Source organism: Otolemur garnettii, unplaced genomic scaffold, assembly GCF_000181295.1.
Source record: "Otolemur garnettii isolate 467f Iridium unplaced genomic scaffold, OtoGar3 scaffold00009, whole genome shotgun sequence".
Lineage (NCBI taxonomy): Eukaryota > Metazoa > Chordata > Mammalia > Primates > Galagidae > Otolemur > Otolemur garnettii.
Genome location: NW_003852404.1, coordinates 36,937,339 through 36,964,735, shown reverse-complemented (window position 1 = coordinate 36,964,735; position 27,397 = coordinate 36,937,339). Strand labels below are relative to the sequence as shown.

Here is a 27,397-nt window from a genome sequence, read left to right as displayed (position 1 = left end):
TCTGCTTTCTATAAACTGAAAGTGCTAGGAGGATCTGTGCCGCTGTTTCTGCCCCGGTCCGTCCTCAGCCTCCCACACGTCCTTTGTCTTTTCCCTTGGCTGAGCCAACCGCAGACCCTGGGTTGTACGTGACAAGAAAGCGTCTCTTATCTCTGCCTTTGCACCCAACGCCCTCTGGCCAGCTCCTGGCCCAGCCTGCCCGCCATCGGGCCCGCCCTCCTGGGCCCGGCGGCTTCTCGTCTCCCGCCCAGCGCGCGGCCGCTGCGGGCGGCGATAGGAGCGGGACTACGGCTCCCAGCATGCCCCGCGCGCCCCCGGGCGGTCTCGGCAGCTGCGCCTCTGCGACGAAGGTTCTTCCTGCAGGTGCGGCTGCGGGGCGCCGGAGGCCGCCAGGGGCATCAGAGGCAGGGCGCTGCCCAGCTTGACAGCGCGGGAGCCGGGAGCATGGCTTTACACCTGGGCAGGCTGAGCGCAGGCCCGTGCTGGCGCGCGGCGTGGGGCGGCTGCGGAGGGCAGCGTGCTTGGTCCCAGCGCTGCGCGGCCAGGCACATCTGCCGGCCGCCTGGCACGGCTGGCACCGAGCAGAGGGCGAGAGGCGGCTACTGGCTGGGCACCGGGCTGGCCGCAGCACTGGCTGGGTTGGCCGGGCTGGCCGCCGCCACTTTCGGGCACATGCAGCGGGCGGAGATGGTGGCCAAGAGCTCCGGAACTCGGAGTCTTTCGCAGGGGAAACCCGAGGAGGAGGACGAGCTGGCCCGCCGCTGCAGCTTCTTCATGGCAGCGCCAGTGACTGATCTGGGCGAGCTGCGAAGGAGGCCGGGTGACATGAAGACTAGGATGGAGCTCCTGATTCTGGAGACTCAGGCCCAGGTGTGCCAGGCGCTGGCACAGGTAGATGGGGAGGCCACCTTCACTGTGGACCGGTGGGAGAGGAAGGAAGGTAAGGAGGTCGGTCCGTTGAGGGAGATGGAGATAAGGGGGGAATGTTGGGCAGAACATAGCTCACAATGTGGAATAGGGGCAGGTAAGGGGAACCCACAAAGGGGACAACATCAACAAGATTGATACTGAGAAAGAGTCCTTAGCCCTCTGCTTGCAGATGTGGACCCAGATTTGTTGACACTCTAGTACTGGGCCTCGCGCAGTCCTTGGAATTCCATAATGGCATTTTTCGTAGAGATCTTAAAGGGTATTTGCAACCAACAAACTTGGATGTCCAAAGTTTATTACGAAACACAGATTTCAGTGGATTATTAAACAGATTTCATATGCTTCTCTGGGTGCATTTGCCCTTTTTCCTCCTTGGGAGATAAAAAAAGGAACTCAATTTCTGCTACTAAGTGTCGGCCAGAGGCCTCCTCTCCAGCTGAGGGTCTCATTGTATCCCAATCTCCCCACTTCTTTTCTTCTGTTGCATGAAAAGTATTTGGTTTATCAGTAGCTCTACCAAATGCACCCATTAGATTTCCTGCTAGAAAATCTTTTCTTTCAATGCCAAAATACTTCAGTATCAAAACCGAGTTCTTGTAGAGTCATATTCATGACCATGTTGTCTCCATAGTGAAGCCTCATATCTTGATCATAAACATGAAAGATTCCTGACTACTCCTAGGTAGGAATAAAACAGCAATTTCTCCCCTAGCAGATTCTGAGCTGTGGTGCCACGTCTATATTAAATGAAGTTCAATCTGATTTTCATAGTGTTTTCCATTTTGCATCGTTTTCAAGTGAAGATTGATGAACTAGGACACAACTTTCAGGACTAGACTGCTTGTTTGACCTTTGAAAGTAACTTTTTTGTTGTCTCATTTTTAATCTATGAGATGAAAAATAATATATATATGTGTGTGTGTACATATATATGTATATATATATGTAGTTTGAAGATTAAGTGAGATGAGTATGTAAAGTGCTAAGAATGTTGTCTGCAACAGACAGCATTGGACATATTGTTTCAGCCATTAGCCAGCTGTGTGATCCCTGATAAGGTGTTTTGCCTTTCTGGACTTAGGTCAGTTTTCTCGTTTGGAATATACAAGGGCTATCCCAGATCACTTTGTGTCCTATCTAGCTATAAAAGTAACTAAAAATAAAATAAGCCAAACATGAACCTTCATGAAACCATGTCCTTGCAGTGACCCTAGTGTCTTTAAAAATGAAAACAGAAACTAGTAAGACTCATATAAATATTGATGCATGTCTCACTTTCAAGTTTAAGGTACTGAATCCCTGAAGAGTTTGAGTACCCACTCTTTTTTAATTGCCTGTAAGTAAAATTAAAAGGCAAGCAGCACACCTTGAAAATTTTTTTTGAAATAAATTGCTTTTTCTTTTTTTTGAGGCCGAGTCTTACTTTGTCACTCTTGGTAGAGTGCCATGGTGTTATAGCTCACAGCATCCTCAAACTGTTGGACTCAAGTGATGCTCTTGCCTCAGACTCCCTAGGAGCTGGGTCTTCAGGCCCCTGCTACAATTCCTGGCTATTTTTAGAGATGAGTCTTGCTCTGGCTCAGGCTGGTCTTGAACCTGTTAGCTCAGACAGTCCACCCACTTCAGCCTCCTAGAGGGCTAGGATTATAAGCATGAGTCACTGCGCCTGGCCTAGTTGGAGCTTTTAAATTCAGTAATAATAGAACACTGTTCAAATATACCCATTCCTTGAAACTTTAGCTTTCTCTTGTTGTAATTGATGGATGCCATTCTTAACAGTGATATTTGAAGGGAGAATATTCCAGTAATTTATTTTGTTTTTTACCTTAAAAGTTGTTTTTATTTTAAATTATGGGTAGATAACAGTTGTGTATCTTTTTAGGGGACACGTGATGTTTTGATACAGGCATACAATGTAGATTAATCAAATGAGGGTAATTGAGATAGCCATCACCTCAGGCATTTATCATTTCTTTTTCTTAGGAACATTCTAATTATATTCTTGTAGTTTTTGAAAGTATTCCCTAACTTATTGTTGATTACAGTTGCTTTGTTGTGCTGTTAAATATTGTTCATTCTATCTAGTTATATTTTTGCACCCATTAACCATTCCCACTTTATCACCCCTTCCCCACTCTCCTTTTCTTTCCCTGGTGACCACCCTTCTGTCTGCATGATATCAACCGTTTTCAATATTTAGCTTCCACATATAAGTGAGAATATGTGAGATTTATTTCTCTGTGCTTGGCTTATTTCACTAAACATGATGTTCTCCAGTTCCACCCATGTTGTTGCCAATGGCAGGATTTCATTCATTTTGTGGCTATGTAATAGTCCCTTTGTATATATGTGCCACAAGTTCTTTATCAACTTAGGTGTTGATGAACACGTAGATTGATTCCCTATCTTGGCGATGGTGAACAGTGCTGCAGTGAACATGGGGGTGCAGATATCTTGTTGATATTCTGATTTCTCTTCCTTTGGATAAACCCAGCAGTGACATTTCTGGGTCATATGATAGTTCTTAAAGTTTTTTCTAGTGGTTTACTTTAGATAATGACATAAGAATGTGGAAGAAATCTTCAGCTTAGTGATATGACAAGGTTCATTCTTTGCCCAGTTACGGTAAATTATGTCATAAAGCTAAACTAATTACCTAATTTTATTGTACATAAACATTACAAACATACAACTATTACAGAAGATTTGGGAAATAGAGGCAGAAAATAAGCACTTAATAAAAGTGTTTTTTTTTTTTTAAATTTTGCATTTACTCTTACATTCCTGTGTAACTATTCTCCTTATTTTGCACTTCTATAAACAGGAGGTGGTGGCATCAGCTGTGTACTTCAAGATGGACGTGTTTTTGAAAAGGCTGGGGTGAGCATTTCTGTCGTTCATGGAAATCTTTCTGAGGAAGCAGCAAAACAAATGAGAAGCCGAGGAAAAATTCTGAAGACTAAAGATGGTAAATTGCACGATGTTGACAGCCTTTAATGGTCCCAGGAAATTTTATTTTCCCCACAAGTTTTATTTATAAAATAAATATTGCTTCTGGAAAAGGCCATTTCATATGCATATACCAGAAAAGTGTGTTCACACGTACTTTTTAAAAAATTGTATTTTAAGAGAGAAATTGAAAAGCAGCTTTTGAAAATCCATTCAGAAATCACATTAGAGTTAATTGGTATTAAGCCAAGTTCTTGAGTGCAACTCACTCTGTATTTTACTTTGCAGGTAAATTGCCGTTTTATGCCATGGGCGTGAGCTCTGTTATCCACCCCAAGAATCCTCATGCTCCTACTGTCCATTTCAACTACAGATACTTTGAAGTAGAAGAAGCAGATGGTAAGGGTCTCAGGAGCTATGCAAAGTATTATTGGGAAAAATGTGTATTGTATAACAGATAAGAGGGAATAACATATAAAAGTGAGAAAGAATAACTAGTCTTACCTAGTTTTTCAGGAGACATACGAAGGCTTATTCTTGAGCAGGTATTACGGATTATACACTAGACATGAAGAGTGAGAATGGTGTTGACTCTGACCTTCCCATATTTCCTCCAGCACAGAAGGAATGATTTTGTGGACCTGACTTTCAGGGTTCTTTGCAGATTTAGATTCATTATGTCTGAAGGTAGACCTTATGTATAAGATGAAGTTGAATTTGAGAACTTGGTTTTGGTAAATATTTAACACACCCATAGTTCTGTTAGTCACCAGCTCATTGGCAGTGGGTTTAAAATGGAATGAAGTTGATCAGGACTCATGTGCACATAGTTCCAGCCTATGTTGCCCATCAGCAAAGCCATCTAGAAAGAAAAGAAAGTGTGCAGTGCCACGCTCACGCCTCTAGATGTCTGCAGGTGAGGGCGTTTAAAGTCACTGCTTTAACTCTTCATTTTGAAGCTATTTACTTTGGTTCATCCTTTTAATGTGATATATGTATATACAGTAGTTATTTTCAAATGATAAGTTGCTTCTCTCAGCTATTTTTTTTTCTTTTTTTTTTACATTTTCTAAGAGAAAGAGTAAGGGTGGCAGTAGTTCTTAATATAGGGTGTGTGAGAATATTCTGGGAGGATTTTATAAACTATATGTGCCTGAGCCAGAGATGTGTTTTCTTTTTTTAAACTGTGATTTAGTAGAGGTATGTTTAAGCTCTTCATGTGATTCTAATATACAACCAGAATTGCGATCCATTCTCTGATCCACACATGTAATGTTTTACCATTTACTGGCCTAAGTATTATTTCCTTGGCTGGTTCTACTCTCTTACTTTTTAATTTCCTACTTTCTTCTCTTTCTGCTTTTGTGTCTTCTTTTCCGCCTTGACCTTACTGGTCTTCACTGATGTATTCAACAGTTAAATGTTTTTGATTGTTACCCATTAATTATATGCTTAATAAATTAAGCTTCTGTCTTAAGTTAGCTTATGTAATCAGCAGTATGCTGAATCTCAAAGTCGGCATCAGAATCCCATGTCTTGACTTGGTAGGTAACAAGCAGTGGTGGTTTGGTGGTGGATGTGACCTCACTCCAACGTACTTGAACCAAGAGGACGCTGTCCATTTTCACAGAACTCTAAAGGAGGCTTGTGACCAGCATGGTCCAGATCTCTATCCCAAATTTAAAAAATGGTAGGTAAAGGTATTAAACTTTTCATGACTACAAGTTATATTCCATTCCTTCTGTATGTCTCAAAGGTAACTATTGCGTCACTAAATATCTTCTTCAGGTATTTCAATCTTTATAAAGATTGAGTTGTTTTCTTACTTTGCTCACCGGAAGAAGTGGAATACCAGTTTTAAGTAGTTTTAATAAATTATTCACTTAGGAATACTTGGATTTCTGTAATATGTTTTGAGTAGTAGCATCTTTTTTTTGACCCAAATGATTTAGAATGGTAGAATATGTATGAATCATCAGATGGTCTGTGTCTGAGAATCAGGATTTTTAATCCTAGAGTATGATGTTAAATTCTCACATAGATGAGAATTACTGTCCTGATGTTGACTTGGGAATGTGTGAGGGCACAGGAAAGGCTGGAGAACCACTAGAGACAGCATGTACCCAGGGACACTGGACAAGGAGAAGAATGGAATTGGAAAGGTTGTTAAAGAAACTCTAATGATAAAGAATAGAAAAACAAAGCTGTAAGAGACTCGGAGTATTTGTTAGATGTCCAGTGGAGTCTCAGCATGAAGTGTTTGGAGTAAGAGTAAGGACTGAGTTCTGCTTAGAGTTCTGAGTAAGAACTGAATTCTGCTCAGAGTTAATTAGCATTCTTGAAAAAGGAAGAACAGAAGGGAATTTTATCTTTTTGTTTTATTTTAGAGCCAGTAATTTTGGGATGTTAATATCATTTATGCAAGAACATGGAGTTCAGCTTTAAAATCCACAGAAAAGATAAAACATTTGAATATTCTTTTCTTGATTTAGTATTATCTGTGAAAACTGCACAGCCATGGAGGTACAGGTTTTCTTTTCTCTCCCAGAACTCATCATTCTTCTAGGAGGATGCTGGGGTAGACAGGCTTTTTTGGGGGTTTCTTCTGATAGTTGTTACTGAGATGACTTTATCTAAACAGTATTAATAAAATAGGATACAGATTAGTGAAAAAGCAGTTTTTAATGTGAGTGCTTAGTAAATATCTTAACATTGTAATTGTGCAAAGAGAGATTTTGAAATAATATGATTTGTATGAAAAGCTGACTTTACACCCTTGCTCAGGATATACTTTTTAAATTATGTTAATAAAATGTGCGAATAAAGGAGAGCCAACAAGTCACAATTGAGTTGAGTTATACCAATGCATTAGCTCTAGGGATTTGTAACTCCTGCCGTTTTTTTGTTTTGTTTTGTTTTTTTTTGGCTCTCAAAGCTTCATTTCAAAGGTTTAAGGTAACTTTTTAAATACCTTTTTTTTGGCTCTCAAAGCTTTATTTCAAAGGTTTAAGGTGACTTTTTAAATACCTTTTAGTTTTTCTATTTAGGAATTCTTATTGTACAGAGATCATCAAAAGAACTATTTCCAAGATGTAAACTATTCTTCAAAGTTAGCATTTAGGAAATGCATTCTTAGGAAACCTATTCTAATAGACGTGGTGGGGAAGAGACTCCAGAACAGATTGATAGTTTCATGTGCTGCCTCACAAGGGTAGGCTTTAATATGTTTGAAGACTCTTACTCTTCTGAACGTCCACTTCCACCGGCCCTTCTCTCAGTCATGCATGCTATAGAGTCATCAAATTTTATTGCTAAAAGAGACCTTAGAGATTGTTTAAAGTACCTTCTTTTGGCAAATAAAAAACTAAGAGAGCTTGGGTTTGCACCCTGTGTGATGCTGTTGGTTTGGAAGATTCCTGTTCTCCTGCTTCTCAGGGCAGCAGTATCACTTTTTTCAAGAATGCAGCATGAATATTGGATTCTACTTTTCTTTTCTCTGAAGTTCTTAGAGTTTCACATCCTTTAGATAAATCTATGTTAAATAGCCTGGTTGCTTTGCAGATAAGAATACAGGCATTTTCTACATGTTATAGCTGCAGAAAATTTATCTAAAGTCCTAGTTTCATTTTCATAGCTGCCATTAGTTGAGGAAAGTGACCTGAAAGTTTCACATTGATTTGCTTGTCTCTCCCCACCCCCCTTTATCCCTTGGCCCCACTGCCTTTTCCAGGTGTGATGATTACTTCCTTATAGCCCATCGTGGAGAGCGTAGGGGCATTGGTGGTATCTTTTTTGATGACCTGGACTCTCCCTCCAAGGAGGACGTGTTTTGCTTTGTGCAGAGCTGTGCCCAGGCTATAGTTCCTTCTTACATTCCCCTGGTGAAAAAGCACTGTGATGACGCATTCACCCCCCAGGAGAAGCTGTGGCAGCAGCTCAGAAGAGGACGGTGAGTGGCAAGGGAAAGAACTGATTCGTGGCGTAACTGGGGGAAGTAGAGCAGCCGTAATAATTGTGGGTATTGTGTTGTCTTAGGCGGAGGCTTTGTGGTAGTTATGTTTATTTTCATAACTGGGTGGATATTAAATGAATTAAAGGATATTTTGTAAAATGTCATTATAAGAATAGCAAAGTTTATTTAATTTAGCTGTGCATTAGAGACTTAGGCATGTAGTAAGTACTTGCTGAATTTAATCCTGCTGATTTCTTTTAGTTCGTTTTATAGCAATGCCTTCCACCTTTATAGCAAGATATGGGCATCAAATAATGTTTTTACTGCTTTGAAATTTTGGATCATACCTCTTTTCATTTATCTTAAAGATTTCGTGGAAGTTATTTCATAGAAATAACAGTTACCAAAATTACTTACACTTAATGATAAATTTTACTGATTTTGGAGCTGTTACTATGTGCCAGCCACTATGTTAGACATTTTGCATCTGATTTTCTCAACAAACCTGCAGGATAGGTGTAATCATTATCATATACATGTTAAAACTTGCCCTTGTTTTGGAAGTCCCTTACCCACAATTATGTAACTGCTAAGCAGAAAACTTCACATGTGGACAGTAGTTGAAGCAGACTTGTGCTTTTTACCGCTGTACTCACCTCAGCCATCCTGCTCTGTGCACTGAGGTTGGTGAGTCCGATGTGGGGCTAGGGGAGCAATCTGAGGTCATCTTCAGCCAGGGTGTACTTGTGAATTTGAATAATCAAATTATTCAGCCTGCTAGCCCATGTCAGTTTCTCATTGCATTAATTTTCTGGGTACTACTGCTCCCTGTATGTAAAATGGATTTTCTCATTTGCACTAATTCTTTCTTGGGTGTTGGAAGCTTTGGGTACTAAGGAGATAGAGCTTTTGCCCTGAGAGGTCAACTTAAATAGTGTTCCAAGTCTAGAGATAAATGTTGGTGGTTCCTATTTCTTATGACTGCCTGAGCCATCTGGTCCCCATTCATTAACTTGGAAAGATGAGTTCAGTTTTCTTTTTTAGAATTTTTTTTTTTTCCTTTTTAGAATTTTTTAGACAATGCATCTGTTTGGGAACGTTTTGTTTATTTGTTTCCATATAATTTCTCAAAATATCTTTACCAACGTTTCCTTCTTTTACTTGACATTTGTCATGGGCCCCCATAGCCAGGCACTATCCTGGCTTTCAAGGTGGCTATAATACGGACTTGCTGAAAAGAGGCTCTTGCAGTTTAGTGGGGGAGTCCTAGCTAAAGGAACAATTTAAAACTCTATGGGAAGTAAAATGTCATAGTTTTGCACAAGATTTTATATGCCAAGCTGGCAGCTTTTGTGAATACTAATTAGGTGAAGCCTTTTAAACTTAGACATTGGAATAATTTTTTTTTAACATCATTTGATGGCAAAGTCTTTCTGAAAGTTCCAATGTGTGTGTTTCACTGCCTGCCTGGTGTCACGAGTTAGGCAGGAGTATGGACTGTTGGATTAATTTTCTATGATATGGTATGTGACTATTCTTAAGCGATAGCCTCCTTCTGCCTCCCTTATCTCTGGGCTGTAACATGACAGCAAACTCTGGGGCTTAGGATAACTCCAGCTCTTCCCGGAGGTTATCAGCACTGTCTTCAGCTTTGTATACTGCAGTCATAACCAGTTGTTTTATTTTTTTTTTTATGGTTGTCTTTTCTACTTACCCCTGCCCCACCCCCTCCAATCATGAGTCTACTGTCCACTAGTCAGTCTGGTTCTCTTTTGACGTTATAGTGTCTTATTTGCAACCTCATCTAGTCTCTTGCTCCTAGGTACTGTTCTCTCATCCCATCTCAAACTTAAGTCTTTTTTTTTTTTTTTTTTTTTTGAGATAGAGTCTCACTTCATTGCCCCCAATAGAGTGCTCTGGTGTCATGGCTCACAGCAACCTCCAACTCCTGGGCTCACGTGATTCTCTTGCCTCAGCCTCCCAACTGGCTGGGACTACAGGCGCCTGCCATAATGCCCAGCTGTTTTTTAGAGACAGGGTCTCACTCTGGCTCAGGCTGGTCTTGAACTTGTGAGCTCATGCAGTACACCCCCCTCAGCCTCCCAGAGTGTTGAGATTATAGGTGTCAGCCACTGCCCCCAGCCTCAAACTTCATTAACTTGTTTTGGTTTATTGTGTTTTGGGAAGGAGCAACATGATAAAATTTAGGCCTTAGACAAGCTGAAAGGATTGGTTGAAGATCGTAATTTATAGCCGTGTTAAAGAAGATAAATATGTAGAAAGGATCAGAAAGACCAGATCTAAGGGACACCTGGTGGGAGGCAGGGAGGCTCATGTAGAAAAGTGTGGAAAGGAGCACAGCAATCCTCCAGAAAATTCTTAGGGAGCTCATTACAAGGGGATTTGAAGTAGGTCTTCAAATACATCAGTACAAACTAGGGAATCGTAGCCATCCCTTACAGATCATGTCAGAAAGATAATAGTAGGTGAAAAAAGTGGCTGAGAGGTGAAATTCTTCTTTGTGGTCTTAGGAAAAAAGTTCAGAATAGTCAGTTGTACTATCGTTTGAATCAGGTACAAGAAGGTATTAAATAGATATTAGTAAATAAAAGTCAACCAATGATAAATAAATGGTGAGAACTAGAGAAGGATCCGTGGATACAGTGATTTAAATTTTTGCAGGGCTTTGGGCTTTTCACAGGTTTTCACACAAGAAAGTGATTTTTTAAAATGGAAGTATGGTGGAATTCTAGAGGATAATTTGCCGTAGGTGGGCTTAAGGACCCTAAGCAGTAAGATAAACAAGATTATCTGAGAGAACTTTAGGCCAAGAGAGTAGTTTCTAAATGAGTTGAGAAAAGATCTGAAAGGGAGCTTCGTATTAAAATTTTCAAATTTAATATTCTAGATTCGAAATTCTTTTAAGTAGTAGAAATTATCCCTTTGAATTTAGAGAGAAGAGACCCTGTTACATTCCACAATGTTAAAAGTAGACATAGAAGTTTAAGCTGGATGGGGTCCATATATGATTCTGGCAGTTAAAAGAGACCTATTAAAATATCCTGAGCCAAGTTTTAATTGTTGCTAAGGATGTTCTTCTTAACAAATAAAACTGAGCACAGTAACTGAAAACTCTGCATTTTATTATGAATACTGTTTATCTGCTGGAGGACTGAATTATACGACTGCTTATTCATGCTATTAACTACTTTAAGAAATGTCTAGAATATCTTAGTCATTCTTAATGGATTGCTGTTAGCTGTAGTAGATCTTTCAGTTACAGAAGTTTTGCATCGTCTTAGTGGTAGTATTTGTGAGTTAGAGACAGTGAAATGAGACACTCGCCTTTGAAACAGCTCACACTAGGAGGAGGGCTTATCCTGAGAAAGGATGCCATTTCTTTTTCTTAATTGTTTTTGTGCCTTGACATTCTCAGCTTTGTGTCCATGCTGTTTGTTTATGGGAAAACACAACCTTCTTGTTTTGAAACTGCTCTGTTGAGGCAGAATCTGTACGCTATTGTTTGGTGGGTAGAATACCCTTTTATTTCTGCCTGTCCAGATGGAGGAACCTCAGTGGGTTGTACGCTGGTGTTCTTTGTGCCACTTCCAGCTAGTGGGGGTTGGAGGAGGACAGCCTCCCTTTAAATATTTGTTATGGACTAGTCTTTAGAAAAATCTTACTCAGCTGACCCTTAATGTTATTTAATGTCTTTATGTCAGGTACGTAGAATTTAATCTGCTGTATGATCGGGGCACAAAGTTTGGCCTCTTCACCCCAGGATCCAGGATCGAAAGCATCTTGATGTCTTTACCTCTAACTGCCCGGTAAGGAGATAACTCATCACGGTGGTTGTCCTCCCACCTCCCCAATTCCCAAACCTCCACAAAACATCAGTGTTAACATGGCAGGTGTCTGACATAAGGCTTTGTTGGTTTTGACTTTGCTGATTTTATAAGAAACTAATGGACAATCATATTGTATTTTTTAAGGGGTGACAGGATGAATGACAGCTCTCTGTGTGAGGGCAGATAGAAGAGAGAGGGGAGAGAAGATAAGCTGGGTCACAGTATTTAAGGGGTTGGGGGCTCTGCCTGTTTGTTTTTCTGGGAAGAGATATGCACAAGTACTAAGCTAAACAAATGAGGAAAATTTGCCCTTGGGTCATCTGAGGTTCTGTACTTTATGAAACTCTGGTTTATCTTAAAAGTATATTTTGGCTTTGGGATATTAATTAATGGCCCAAGAATTAATGAGAATTAATAATTATACCCAGGAATCAACAAGAAACTGAATTTCTTGAGCCGCAAATATTTTTTAGAGGTCTAGTAGACACAAGGCGCCTAAATCACAGTGGAGACAAAGGCATTTTATTTTTTTTTTAAACCATAGGATTTTAGCGTTTCTTTAAGTAAAGAGTTACATGTGTCATTTTTTACTATTACACATTTTGTTTCTATTTTGGACATATATAGATGGGAGTACATGCATTCACCCTCAGAGAATTCTAAAGAAGCTGAAATTCTGGAAGTTCTGCGCCACCCAAGGGACTGGGTGCACTGATGCAGGCACAGCAGTCATACTGGGGTTTGGAGGACACAGGGTATGTGCCCCCCATTCCATTGGCCAGACTGTTGCCACCGAGTGGCAGTTAGTTACCTGTGCCTTGGCAGTGCCGTCTTCTCTTCTCTGGATCCTACCTCTTGGTCAGATGGTAAAATGTTTGCATGTTGTCGGTGATGATGAGCAGTGGGGTGGCAGATTGTCAACACTGACTTATACAAAGGTCGTTTATACTTTTCATAATTATATTATATGATTATCAGTTTACAGAATATGACATTGAGTTTCCAAGTACTGAAATAAGGGAATATAAATAGCATTATATGTACCAGGAAACTCTTCATCTTATTTTTGTTCCATGTATTTTTTAAAGTTTGAGTTTCTACCACAAAAGTCAGTCATGGCAATGTTTCATTCAAGTCAAGACTTCTTAGTAATTTTGTAACACAACTGGAAAGTGAAAGTTTACTTTTTTTATTGCTGAAGTATCTTTCATATAATCTTTATATAGCTTTCTCTAGAGAACATAATATTGTAAAGTGAAATTCATTTTTATAATGGTAGGTATTTAGGAGCACTTGAAATTTTCTTAAAGTTTACATGTGTTATAATTCAGTGATTACCTGTAGGTATTTACTCTGAAGTAACATTACTGTTACTTAAATAAGGGATATCTACGTGGTAATTTTGATGTTTGTGGAATCATGATTGGTTAACGTTGGGATTCTCTTCACCTTTTAATGGGAAAGCTTATAAGTAGGTATCTCTGGGTTCTATATTTAAAGTCTCCAATTCCGGACATTTCTGCATGGAATTTTAGACTAAGAACAATCTTAGGAATATTGCGAATTTAGGAAATCTTTCTCATTTGGAAAATGAGAAGCAAAATAATTTTCTTGTTTAATTAAAGCAAATTAGAAGCATGTAGGCATTTTATACATGTTATTTCTTAGTGAAGTGGACTATGTAAAATTGTTCTTTTGAATTAGAGATTTTACAGTTCTTTGTTCTTAGGAGAAAATCACAATAGGATTCTTAATGTTTGACTTCTTTGTTCATATAATAATATGACTGTGTTATTTTATTTGACTCATAATATATTGAAGTGTGTAGGGAATAGTATCATACACATTAAACATTATCCTGGAATATGTTGAATGTATGTGGTTGTGTGAGGCTCTTTTAAAGGCTGAAAAATGTATGAATTCTTCAACTGTCTTATAACAGATCTGCCAATAAATTTTATTATGAAATAAATCTAAGAAATATTTGTATTTTTCATTTTGTCAGGATGCTTGATACATGAAAACACAAATATTTCTTAGTACAGTTGACCCTGAAACAGCATGGGGGACTAGAGACATGAGACACTAACTGCCTGCACAGTTGAAAGTCCATGTATAACTTTTGACTCCCCCAAAACTTAGCTACTAATAGTCTGCTGTTGACTGGAAGCCTTACTGATAGCATAGTTGATTAACACGTATTTTGTATATATGTTGTATGCTATATTCTTACAATAACGTAAGATAGAGAAAATGAAATGTTAAGAAAATCATAAGGAAGAGAAACTATATTGTTAAGGTGAAGCTGATGAGCGTAAAGGTCTTCATCCTCACCTTCACTCTGACTAGGCTGAGGAGGAGGAGGAGGAGGAGGGGTTGGTCTTGCTGTTTCAGGGGTGGCAGAGATTGTAGAAAATCCATGTACGAGTGGACCCTTATAGTTCAAACCCATGCTGTTCAAGGGTTAACTGTACTAACACTGTAGTTCCTCAGTCCTAGGTGTTTTACTCAGGAGAAATACAAGTTTTGTACTCAATTTTTAGAGCAGCTTTACTTGATAGCTGAAAATAAGAAACAACCCAAGCGGCCCGCAGCAAGTGAATGGATAAATAATTTATCGTGTATGCATATATTAAAACACAACTCAGCAATGAAAATGAGCAAATATGGCTAAATGCGACACAGATGAACATCAGAAGCATTATGCCAAGTGAAAGACGCCAGACATAAAAGAGTACTCACTGTAAAAGAGTATGACTGTATGTGATGTTACACAGTTGACACACACACACACACATTGGGTTTTTGTCCACAGTTCCTGGCTCATAACTCCCATACCCCTAGTCTTATATACATGTGTAATGTTGGGGCACTTTAGACCTCAGAAGCAGGCCTCAGGAAACAGAATCTCAGGCCTCTAATCTGATCGTGGGTCATAAGACCCTCATTCCAGAGAAGGTCTTGCCCCATATACTAGAGGAAGGAATGCTGTCCAGAGGCCAAGAAAGGGAGCAGACAGGCTTGCTGGGTTTAGATCATATCCTCTTTGTTCATTTGCATTTCTCCACAGTCAGTTATGCCTATCCAGTGAAATCTCCATAAGAGGCCCAAGAGGACAGGGTTTGGAGAGCTTCCAGATAGCTGCACATGCTCCTTAGGGCTGCGGCCTGGGGAGGGCATGGAAGCTCTGTGCCTTTTCTCCTGTGCCTTGCTCTACATATCTCTTCATCTGTATCCTTCATAATGTCTTTTATAATAAACTTTTAAATGTAAGTTTTCCTAAGTTGTGTGACTGACTCTAGCAAATTAATTGCACCCAAAGTGTGTTGTAGGAACCCTAATTTGGTTGGTCCACCCCAAACTGGTTGGTCAGAAGTTCTAGGGGGACAGACTTATGACTGGTGCCTGAAGTTAGGGGGTGTTCTGGTGAGACGTGATGCCATCTCCAGGAAGGTAGCCTTAGAATGCAATTGAATTCAATTACTGCTTGGTGTGGGGGGGAAAAACCCACACACATTTGCTCATAGAAGTCTTCCCTGTTGATGATTTCTACATTTCTGTGAGAGGAGAGGACAAACAGTTTTTCTTAAATACTACATTGTAAAAAGTCTAGAAAAGTGAAATCTGTAATGACAGAAAGCAGATAGTGGTTCCCAGGGGCTGGGGATGTGTAATGGGTTGTGAAAAGAAACAAAACAGTATTTTAAGGTGGGGGAAATGTTGTATCTTGATTGTAGTGGTGATTACTAGACTATACATTTAAACTCATTGAACTTGACATTCTGTGTATGTGAAAAGTACTTCAACAAAGCTGATGGTGGGGGAAAACCATAAGCATAGTGTAAAAAAATGTTTAAACCTGTTTACCTTTTAAAAAATAAAGAGTAGACACTTACATAGATTGGCTAGCCTATTGTGTTTAAGGTTACTGGGGACTGGAGTAAGATGAAATTTCAAAAATTGTTCATCTGTTTTCATGTCTTTAAATAATCATATGTTTGTACTATGGATGTGGCTCTGTATGGAAAATAATTATATAACTATTGGAAAATAGATCATTCTACTCTTCTTCAGAAAGTGAATTTCTCTTTCAAATTCTTATTGATGGCTCAGCGCCCATAGCTCAGTGGTCAGGGTGCCGGCCACATGCACCAGGGCTGGTGGGTTTGAACCCAGCCTGGGCCTGCTAAACAACAATGATAACAACAACAACAAAATAAAAAATAGCCGGGCATTGTGATTGGGTGCCTGTAGTCCCAGCTACTTGGGAGGCTGAGGCAAGAGAATTGCTTAAGCTCCAAAGAGTTTGAGGTTGCTGTGAGCTGTGGTGCCAGGGCACTGTACTGAGAGCGACATAGTGAGACTCTGTGTCAAAAACAAAACAAAACAATACAAGTTCTTATTGATGGCTATTCTGAATCTACTAGAAGAGCAGAGTGCACCTCTGAACAGCTTGAACACCTAACTCTTGCTCTCTTATGCATGCATATTAGTGATAAAAAGGGGTGGACAAGGGGGAGAAATGTAAATGTTCTGGAGCAAATTTCTAACCATTACTTTCCATCCATCACTCTACTTTGCTTACCCACCTAGTCAGCTGAGTATTTAAAATAAGTACTTCTGTACACTAAAGAGTGCAAGACTTGAAAGCCAAGTAATGTTTCTTTATCATTTTTCCTTCCATGTGTCTCTTGTTCTTACAATACATCCAGGAATCATCTGCAGGTTTTTCACTCACATGTCTGTGTGTAGCTGTCGAGGTGACTCAGGCGGGGCTCAGCTTGAACTGTAGGCTGCAGTGCCTACGGGTAGCTCAGGACGTGAATTCCGTGGCACAAGGCAGCACAAGCATGGTGTCTTCCAACCCAGCCTGTTGTGTGTGGTTTCACTTCCTCCACATTCTCTTGGTTACAAGTGAGTCATGAAGTCCAATTTCAGATTCAAGGGGAAAGGAATTGAATTTCAACTCTCAAAGGATGGGAGTGTCAAGGAATTTGTGGTTATTTTCAAAACCTCCACATAGCCTTTCACACTCAAAACCACAAAACCGGTTGGACTCTTTCCCTCCCTCATTGCCCTAATCAGTTTCCGCTGAGTCTACCTTTGAACTCTCCTGATATGCTCCCCCTCCCCCTTGGCACCACCTGCTTTGGTCTTGTGTTCTCTTCTACTGGAGCTTTTGCAATACTCTTCCTATTATCTCCCCTCAGAATTTCCCCCCTAAATCTTATTATTACTACTCTGCTGGAATATTTGCAGCACCTTCTCCAGAAAAGATTCTAAAGTCAGTCCAACCCCCACCTCTCTTTTCAGCCTTATTGTCTACGTTTCTCCCACGTACTTCAGTCTCAGACTGTGTGTCCACCACTCACCATTTTTCTGAACTTTCCCTGAATTATGTCCCCTCTGGCCTTTGCTTGGAATCTCTCCTGCCCCTGTCCCATCCTTCCATGCCCTGTTCAATTCTCCTCTCAGAATCAATCTCTTCTACCCCTTCAGCACATTTTATTTCAGTATTGCTTTCAACGTAGTCTGTATTCACAGGCATTCCATGTACACTGCAGTTATTGCAAAATACTGAAAGTGGGTCTTACTCATGATACCCATTACATAATGAATGACCTGTTAACCTTTGTTTTCCAATGCTGTTTGGCAATATATTGTGGTATCAAGCTTCGTACTGTCAGGCCCTGTGTTGGACTGTCTTATTCTTGGTGAAGGCAAAAGTTCCCAGGATACATCTCATTAAGAGCCGATTTAGAAATTTCCGGGGATGTATTATCCCCACCACAAATACTAGTTATGTATTTGACATCCCACCTTCTAAAATTTAGTCTTTCCCAATGAAACAGTAAATTCTAATTTCATAATAAACCTAAATTAACACATTTAAGTTAGTGATGCTTATGCATTTACAAATAGCTTGACTAGATAACTTTATGTTGTTACCTAAGACCAAGTCATGGATTGTACAATATCAAACCTCACTGACTTGTTTCTGAAGGTGTTTTTGTGCTGGATGCACACTTCACATATTCTAGTAGAGCGAGGTAATTAAACTGCATTCCATTTTCCAATCAGTGTACCTGATTTGGAAATTTAGAATTTAAACTCATTCAGTCAGTGTTTTAAAGAATCCCTCATGTGTTACTCCCCTTTTACATCTCAAAATGTGTTTGAACATAAAACTTGTCATAATTGAACTCAACATCATTTCAACATCTTGGTACAAATATAGCCACTTAAGAAAGCAAATTGACTTTGTTAGTCATTTAGAGTTACAACATCAACTCTGTCACGGTTGTGTGAGATGGTTGGGAGGTATCCAACTAAAGTTCACAAATTAAGATGTATGGGTTGGATGCCTCTGTTATATAATAGCAAGAGACTAATGCTTTCATATATAAAAGTCTCCATAGTGAATTATCTATGCTCACTTCTGATCAAGGTTGCTTCTGTTTTCCAACTTGGTGAGGTTGTCAGACAGGCTTTTAAAATCTGTTCTGTGCCTGTTGTTTGACATCCTGCTAAGCTTAAGTATAATATGCAAATTCAACATAACATCAGTTTCTTACAGCTCAAGTTATAGTTTAAATATTAAAAATAGCTCACTAGATATCCTCAAAGAACATTTCAATGTCTGCATTAAAACAAGAAGACTTTCTTCTGCTGGAAGTAGTTATTATTCTTTAATGTGTACTTAAACTTTTATGTGTGGTACTGAAAAATAATGTATTTCTAGGAAGCAAAGAGTGAGGACCTACTTTCATCTTTACTCCCTGCCTTTCACTGGCCCTCATTTAGGCAATGTGTGGGAGATATGGTATCTGCAAAAGACAGTCTTTTCAGCTGACGCCCTAGTGTATGGCGCAGAGACAAGCCATTTCTGATGTGTCCTATCTGAATCTATGACTCATGGAATTTGGGAGCATGATAAAATGGTTGCTGTTTTATGTCTAAAAAAACAAATTTACTAAATTTGGGGTGGCATAGCAAACTAGCAATAGATAATTGGAATAGGTTAGATATCATTAACAAAAATGAGGAGAGTGGGTTTTGGTGAGCTTTAAATACCTGCAAGCCATCTATACGAATATTTAGAGATGTGAGTTCAGAGCTCGGGAGAGTTCAATCCAGAATACATATAATTATAATACAAATAATTATTTGCAATTATTTGTGTAAAGAAGTGGAAGAATGTGAACCACTCAAGGCAGTGCATGCAGTAATAAGAAAAGAGGGTCACAACTGAACTGGAAGCAGAGAAATGAGGATGAAATGAGGTGCCAGGGAAGAAGGCTGAGAAGTAGCTGTCCCAGCCAGTGAATGGAATAGGGAAGAAGGAAGTGGAAAGACACTGGTTGGGTGTGATTGTAATAGGATTAAAACATTACGATGATTGCTTCCTGGTGGAAGTTGTTAAAATATATTCGATGTCCTAATATGTTTGATAAGTTGGGAATCAAATTCAGATCTTTTTTTTTTTTTTGAGACGGAGCCTCAAGCTATCCCCCTGGGTAGAGTGCCGTGGCATCACGCTCACAGCAACCTCCAACTCCTGGGCTCAAGCGAGTCTCCTGCCTCTGCCTCCCAAGTAGCTGGGACTACAGGCGCCTGCCACAACGCCCGGCTATTTTTTTTTTTGTTGTTTTGTTTTGGTTGCAGCCGTCGTTGTTTGGCGGGTCCGGGCTGGGGATTCGAACCCACCACCTCAGGTGTACGTGGCTGGCGCCTTAGCCAGTTGAGCCACAGGCGCCGAGCCTCAAATTCAGATCTTAAAAAAGTCATTATCTATAAATTAACAAGGTCTTCTCAAGTACTAAAATTTAGATAATAAAATTATTTCTATTAACATATCAGTGTCTCCATTTTATAGACTGTGCTTAAATATGTAATTCTTGAAAGAACCAGTAGGTGGAGCAGGTTTGCTTAAGAAAATGTAATCTTTTGTTTTTGTTTTTTGTTTTTTTGTTGGGGGGAGTGGAGTGGAAGAGAAAGTGAAGTGAGGAAGAAGGAGGGAGAGGGGAAGAGGAGGGGTAGGGAGGATGGAGAAACAGAGGTGGAGAACAGGACAGGAGAAGAGAGGGCAGGAGAGGAGGAAAGATGAGAGAACTAAAGGAGTTATTACATATGTAACTGAGCATGGTTAATGACACTGTGGTTTATATCTTGTCAAATGGTTCCATGGTGTTTCATTTCTTAATACTCTACTCATGTTTTATAAATATTAACAGATATAGAATATTTAACTAAAAATCTTTTTTTTATTGAGGCAATTAATTTAATTCATCCACAGATTATGTAATATATAGATAATATATGTAAAATTTAGTTTTCAGTTTTGTAGAAAAAACAGATTTCAGTTTTTAAGTTATAAATAAATATATCCATACAAGTATATTTAGTAAAGGTTGCAATGAAGATTGGTATAATTTATAGCAGGAATTTAGAGCAAGGTAATAGTTAGGACACAGGCTTTGGAACAGACTGCAAGGGTTTTACTCGTAGCTGTACATCTTCCCTTAAGTCATGTAAATACTCTTTGCATCACTTTTGTTTGCATCATTTTTTTTCCACAGAGGTTTTTGAGAACTTAAAGTATTTAGCAGACAACCAATAAAAAATTAAGAGCACTATATATTTTCCTTATGATTGTTAATAGCACTAATAATGATTTGTAGTGTTAATATAAACTTAAGAATATTAACTAATAATTATTGATTAATACTTCCAATAATAACTAAACGACAAAGATATGAATTGTAGAAACTTGAATAAAGAAGGGTATTACATAATAAGAGGGTCAATTTTTCTAGAAGACATAAATCTTAATGTGTACTTGCCTAACAACAGAATGTCTAAATATGTAAGGCAAAAACTGATGTAATTGCAAAAAAAAGATGAATTCACTATTATACTTGGACACTTCGATATTCCTCTATCATAACTAAAAATCTTTTAAACTAGGATTAGAAAAGCTCTTTTATTCTTGATGAATAAGATATGAACCTCTGTGGGATTTCTTGTGTCATCCCAGGATGTGTCTCTTTAAAAATTAAGTATTTTCCAGTAATAGTTATATTAATTTGCTGGGTGTGGTGGTGGCTCACACCTGTAATCCTTGCACTCTAGGAGGCCAAGGTGAGTGGATTGCCTGAGCTCACGAGTTTGAAATCAGCCTGAGCCAGAGCGAGACCTCACCTCTGAAAACAGCTGGACGTTGCATGGGGCACCTGTAGTCCCAGCTGCTTGAGAGGCTGATGCAAGAGAATCACTTTAGCCCAAGAGTTTGAGGTTGCTATGAGCTGTGACTCCACAGTATTCTACAAAGGGTGACAAAGTGAAACTCTGCCTTTAAAAAAAAAAAAAAGTTTTATTAATTTGAACAGTTTGTAGAAATCTGGTTATTAAACAAAAGTATCAAGAAGGAAATAACTATTATATTTTATTACTAGAAATAACCATAATCATTCACGATTTTGGTGTATTTCTTTCTAGCTATCTTTGCAGAAATCATACTGTGCATATGATTTATATCCTTATTTTTTCTCCTTAACTTTATAACTTGTATTTTCTCATGTTATTTAACCCTCCAAAGGCAGAGGACAGAGTGAGGCTGAAAATAGGGGGTTTCTTGAAGATGAGCTTTGGACTGAGCTCTAATCCATCACCCAGTCCTTAAAAACAAAAACAAAAACACAACAACAACAAAGAACTTTACCAATAGAGGCTTTGGTGTTTTAGCTACAAAATGATTTGCTCTTTTGTTCATCCTCCCATCCTCCCCAGCTTCTGTCAGCTTCTCTTGGCCACTTTACATGTGTAAGAATAAATGGCCCAGGATCATCTGGCGTTCTAGGAAAACCTCCAAGTATGAGGGAAAGAGAGAAAAATTAGCAAAGAGACAACAGGAAGACCTCCGATTAATGTCTAATAGACCTCTAACAGATAAGAAATTAAACTTATTATTTAGAAAATATGCAACTAAATAGAAAAACGCCAAAAAGATTTAAAAGTGATTGCCCCTGTAGTGGAAACTGGAAGAAAATTGCTATGTTTCATTCTAATCCTTTACTATTATTTGATATTTTTAACTGATTGCATTTATGAGGTTAATAAAATTATTAAAAAGTAAAGTCCATGGATTTTTTTTAAGCATTCAGAATATTTTCATCATAATTCTTTTTTTTTTTTTTGAGACAGAGCCTCAAGCTGTCCCCCTGGGTAGAGTGCCATAGCATTACAGCTCACAGCAACCTCCAACTCCTGGGCTCAAGCGAGTCTCTTGCCTCTGCCTCCCAAGTAGCTGGGACCACAGGCGCCCGCCACAACGCCCGGCTATTTTTTGGTTGCAGCCGTCATTGTTGTTTGGCAGGTCCGGGCTGGGGATTTGAACCCACCACCTTAGGTGTACATGGCTGGCGCCTTAGCCGGTTGAGCTATAGGCGCCGAGCCTCATCATAATTCTTTTATCATCTAGATGTTTCTTATCAGAAAGAATTTTCATTCTGTTAGACATTAGTTTTTTATCCTATGTTGTGATTGCTTTATCAGTGTTTTTGAAAACTTCTTCCTGTTTTTGACCTCTGTGTTAAGATTAATTAAATACACATTTTCACTAACTACTTTTAACCTTAAGGAATTAGATATGCTCAGATAAGACAGTTATTTTAGTTAAGTTCTGTGTGGTACCCAAGTATCTCTTCTACCTAATAAGTAAACTAAGTACACTAAGAAGTAAAACTATTGTTCATAAAATGCAAACGTCAGACAGACTTTGTATACATCAAAGTATAGGGGGAAGGCATTTAAAAGGGCTGAATGACATCCCAGATGTGTGAATGTTTTTCTTTCTTTCTTTCTTTCTTTCTTTCTTTCTTTCTTTCTTTTTAAATAAACCCTAAAGTTTTTGTTTGAGAAGTTCCATTTAAATCCAAGACCACCTAACACCTTGACCACTGTGTCTGAGGGTGTATTTTCTAAACACAGCAGCCATCTGGTTCACACAGGAAGATGTTGCAGTTCTAGAGGAACTTGAGCATATTTGTATCTGTACAAAAAGAAACAAACAAACAAAAAAAGATATCTCTAATTATAGCTCTGCTTTACATTTTCTTCAAATTATATTTTAGTGACAATTTGAAAGAAATACCATCAGTGGTTGGAAAACCTCAACATAGTTTTCTTGGTGATCAGTGAAACAGGGAAACGAAAGGAAAGTAACCTGGTTAAAGAACAAAAACCCACAACAGTCCCTGCCCCCCTGCATCCTCACTCAATTAAAGGAAGCTCAGTGGAAGGCATGAGCTGACCTGGGGCTTGGAGTAAAACATCTGGGCTCTTCCCGAGACTTGCTCTTCCCGAGACTCCCACACAGACCATGTGCTGCCGCCTCAGCCCATCCCTTCCTGGCATGGGATACCAGACCCAAGGACAGTTTCTGTTTAGGAAAAATGGGTTACAAGATGAAGAATGCTTCTTCCTGAATTCGTTGGGCTTCCTCTTAATGTTGTTACCTGGTTTGGTTTTAACCCTGGCCAGGTTCTTGTGTGGGAGGTGGGTGGAGCCCTGTCATTCTTACACTGCTTTGTGGTGTGACATTCTGAGTTCACTGTTTGTTCCTCAAGTTTTTAGTGCTTTACTATAATCTTAGGTATAGTCATAAATTCTCTAAACTACTCTAACTGACCTAGTGTGGAATTGTACCTGAATTTGTATTAGTTCAGGAAAATATTTTAGAGTTAAAAGTATACATATGACAAAAACAACACAACATCGTGTTCTTGTTATTTGTATGTCTTCATCCTTTAATTTTCTATTGGAAAATATTTCAATTAAATAATATTCATAAAAATTTAGGTGGGTATATTAACACAAAATACATTTTCTCTCTTTTGTAATTTATCCTTTTTCTTAATGAAGAGTTTTTGATTCTTGCTTACATCTCTGAGGTTTGATGTTTCATCCTCTGGATTCATCTCAGTATTTTTTGTCCTGTTAATATTTTCCCTTGCATACACCCTTGGACTTCTACTGCACATCTTTGTAAATTTCATGACATTTGTCACCTGTATCTCTTTGTCATTTTCTTCTTAGTCCTCAGTTCATACTCCCTTCCTTATATGTAGAAAGTCTAAATCTAGCCTTACCTAGTTGCTTCAAGTGATGAAAACCTATTTAATTACTTATACATATGCCAATAATGTGTCCCCAAAGGGAATTAAGATGATGTATAATAATGCAGAAAATATAATGGTATGAATTCAGTTAAACTTTTTTAAAAAGTTAGCAAAGAGAAACTAATAGTGGGAAATTAAGAGGGACCAAGAATAAAGCAGATATCCAAACGCTTGCCAAATAGAGCCTTGATGCTATATCTCATATCTCTGCTTTTTGTTCACCAGCTTCAAGTGCCTCCCTTTATAGCCTAATGTCCACAACCCACTTGCATTAGTCAAGGTTCTCCAGAGAAACAGAACCAACAGGGCAGGCGTGTGTACATGTTGATTGCGTACAGTTCTATTTTAAGGATCTGGTGAATATGGAGCCCCAGCTCTGCACTTCATCTGTTGGCAGAGCTCCCAACAGTTCACCCTGAACTGGAGGAGGTCACCCTGAACTTGGAGAGGTCACCCTGAACTTGGGGGAAGTCACCCTTTTGTTCTATGAAGAGCATCCACTGATTGGATGAGGCCCACCTTCATGATGGAAGGCACACTTTTCCTGGGAGTTCACCAATTTAAACGTAAAACTCATCCAAAAAGACGCTAACAGAAACATCCAGAATAATGTTTGACCCCATATCTGTGCACCTTGGCTCCACCAAGTTGATATAAAATTAGCCATCACATCACTAAAGCCTGCTTCTGCCTTGGCCTTCACCTTGCCCTTCTTTTCCTTTCTGTATGGCCCTTTTCCATTTCTCTAATCCACAAAGCTTCAGTTATACTCCACTTTACTCTTTTTTCTCACGTCTTTTGCTAAAGAGACTCAGGATTCCAGAGGGACCAGTACGCCGTGAGTTCCTATTTCCTGGGTAGGGTGAAGTTCCTCTCTCCTGTGGGGGCCAAAGACTGCTTATGCATAGGCTCTGGAGGGATCTGGGTTTCCTGTTCACCCTCCCCCTAGCCGTCCACAATGGCTCTGCCTCCCTCTCACCCTGTCTCCTGCCCTGAGCTCTTTGCAAAGATTCCTTATGTTATTACAGGCCCATCACAAACCCCTTCTGTTAACGGGTTTGTGGTAGGAATTAGCTTTGATATATTAGGCCACATTTTCTGGGTGCTAATGAAGCCTACGCTACAGAGTTCTGGCTTTAATAATTTACATGAGTGTCTGATAAGGGTGGAACAACAAACAGCATTCCTGGGAAAGGTTTCCCAGGACCCGGTGGTCCGGTTGTCTCTGCCACCCACTCTGCTTCTTATTCTCCTGAGGCAAGGGAGCCCAGACCACAGTCAGGGGTTGCGGAAATCAGTTACTCTGCTTGGCAGAATGGTGAAGATTGCAAGGAAAAACAACTCTCTAGATTTTTTTCGGAGGGAAAACAAAAATGAAATAAAAGTAAGACAGATAAGTAGCAATACAAAAATTTTGAGGCAGAGATTTCAAATGTAAGTCTGTATTATCCACCCTCTTCCTATTAAATCAGGCACCACAGGACCCTTAAATGCGTGATGATCATTCCTGAAAACTTTTGTAATATTTTCATACAGTCTGAGCCCAGACTTCAGGCCATTGAGAGCAGTGATTCTCTAAGGGACATCAAACAGACTGCACTCTTATAGCATCTCCTGTGTAAAGTGAAATGAGTAATGTGGACCTTCAAAAATTACCGTGGGAAGTAAATGAAGTAATGTATGGGAAAGAGTTCTGTAAACTGCTGAGTGCTATATGGACGTTAGGTATTCAGTAAATCAGTGAAAACCATACTAAAGATTTAAAACCAAAGATGAGATATTTCATGCATAGAAAACTGGGTATTTTAAAGGTAGGAAGAAGAGTAGACAAGATTACTCAGAAAGAAGAGTTTAGTCATTTTTATATCATGTTTCTTCCCTCCCAGTGGAAAGTCTGTGTGGGCATGTATGTTTACATAATATAGAGAGAGGTGTTAGTGTATTGCTTTTTACTTTCTCTGTTCAGCATCTGAAATAATAAATTTTATTTATTTATTTATTTTTTGAGGCAGAGTCTCAAACTGTCACCCTGGCTAGAGTGCCATGGTGTCACAACTCATAGCAACCTCCAACTCCTGGGCTTAAGCGATTCTCTTGCCTCAGCCTCCCAAGTAGCTGGGACTACAGGCAACCGCCACCATGCCTGACTATTTTTTTTTTTATTGCAATTGTCATTGTTGTTTTAGCTGGCTCAGGCTGGGTTCGAGCCCTCCAACCTCGGTGTATGTGGCTGGTGCCCTACCCACTGAGCTAGGGGCGCCACCAATAAATTCATTTGTAAGCTAGGAAATTTGAGTTATCTAATAGGGGAATTTAGCTGGAAAAGTCAAAAACAATTCAGGAATAGGTATTTACACATATATCAAAATATTATGCGTATATTTTTACAGGTGTATGTGTTTTATTTGGGAAGGAAATAACATGCTGTTCTCTGTGTATTTTAATTCTTTTATTTAGCATTGACTTCCCATGTAGTGCTTAGCTTTTTTATTCTCCTCTTTGTTTTTTCCTTTGTGGTCAAGTGCACATCATAGACCACCTTAGCTTGGTCATTATATTTGCGACAGCATTTGAAGGTGACAGCATTTGAAGGTGAGCCACATCAAAGATGGACAAAATAATTTATTTTCTGGTTTTGTTCAAGCCTCCTCACCCTGAGAATCTGCCCGTAGGGCCTCAAATACTCTTCATCACAATCCCACCCTGCTTTGAAGGTGGACATGTTTATTATCTGTAACTCTCATCTGACTCTGGCCACATAATACCCCAAAACATCATCTATCTTGTTGTAAACTTAAATTTATGTTTAAATGTTCCATATCCCCTCATACTAGCTAATACTAGTACCTAGCACTGAAGGCTTACTAATGTGCAAAGGACTGTTCTAAAATTGCATGACCTAACTTACCCAGTCTTTGAAATAATCCTTTGAGGGAGTTATCCCTATTGGAGGCGTGAGCAAGCCTTAAGTATGGAGGGTTGAAGCATTCTCTCAATACCGCAGAGCTACACGTGGAGCTAAAAGTGGTTTGTACCCGAGGCTACCCTCTGAACCCCTGTGTTCTGAAAGCTCAGTAGGGCTCAAGACTTTGTCTCACTGCTCAGGCACTCCCAGCCCTAGCCCATGACTTGCATTCAAGAAAATATCTGTAAATCATTTGTGGTGTTTCTCTATGAAAACAAATCCTTTAGTTATGAAAACAAAGAAAAAGAAGCCCAGGAACCTGTATTGTACTGAAGCTGCTTTTGTGATTTTCCTCATCTTTTCTTCTACATTAAAATTTTTAGATTAAGGTAACTTCTACTGAGGGCAGAACTGAGAAATGTCAATTATATCAATCAAGGCTTTTAACAATGGCACTGATTTTTTTTCAAAGTATCAACCCATAGTTTGGTGATATCACTATAGAAATATGGATAGAAACTCCCTATTATGCAACAAACCACTTCCTGCAACTGTTTGTTCCGTTGTTTGCAGTGTTTTAGCTAAACTCGTCTGTAGCTGTAGGGTCATATACTTGTAACCATGTCACTGCATG

The 27,397-nt window shown here is 39.3% G+C and overlaps 1 protein-coding gene across 1 annotated transcript; it reads left to right on the top strand.

Moving 5' to 3' along the window:
• The first annotated feature begins 345 nt into the window (after positions 1-345).
• Positions 346-13,651, top strand: CPOX (coproporphyrinogen oxidase). Its single transcript, XM_003783950.3, has 7 exons — positions 346-940; positions 3,755-3,898; positions 4,168-4,278; positions 5,428-5,569; positions 7,610-7,828; positions 11,554-11,658; positions 12,307-13,651. The coding sequence occupies exons 1-7, from the start codon at positions 445-447 to the stop codon at positions 12,392-12,394; spliced, it is 1,305 nt and encodes a 434-aa protein (XP_003783998.1). The 5' UTR covers positions 346-444; the 3' UTR covers positions 12,395-13,651.
• The last annotated feature ends 13,746 nt before the right edge of the window (positions 13,652-27,397 follow it).

What these genes read in the sequence shown, in the direction of transcription:
- CPOX (XM_003783950.3), top strand. Translation starts at nt 445, where the DNA reads ATGGCTTTACACCTGGGCAGGCTGAGCGCAGGCCCGTGCTGGCGCGCG. An exon ending in TATCCCAAATTTAAAAAATG is followed by an intron (nt 5,570 to 7,609) that starts GTAGGTAAAGGT and finishes TGCCTTTTCCAG; the next exon opens with GTGTGATGATTACTTCCTTA. An exon ending in TCTTTACCTCTAACTGCCCG is followed by an intron (nt 11,659 to 12,306) that starts GTAAGGAGATAA and finishes GGACATATATAG; the next exon opens with ATGGGAGTACATGCATTCAC.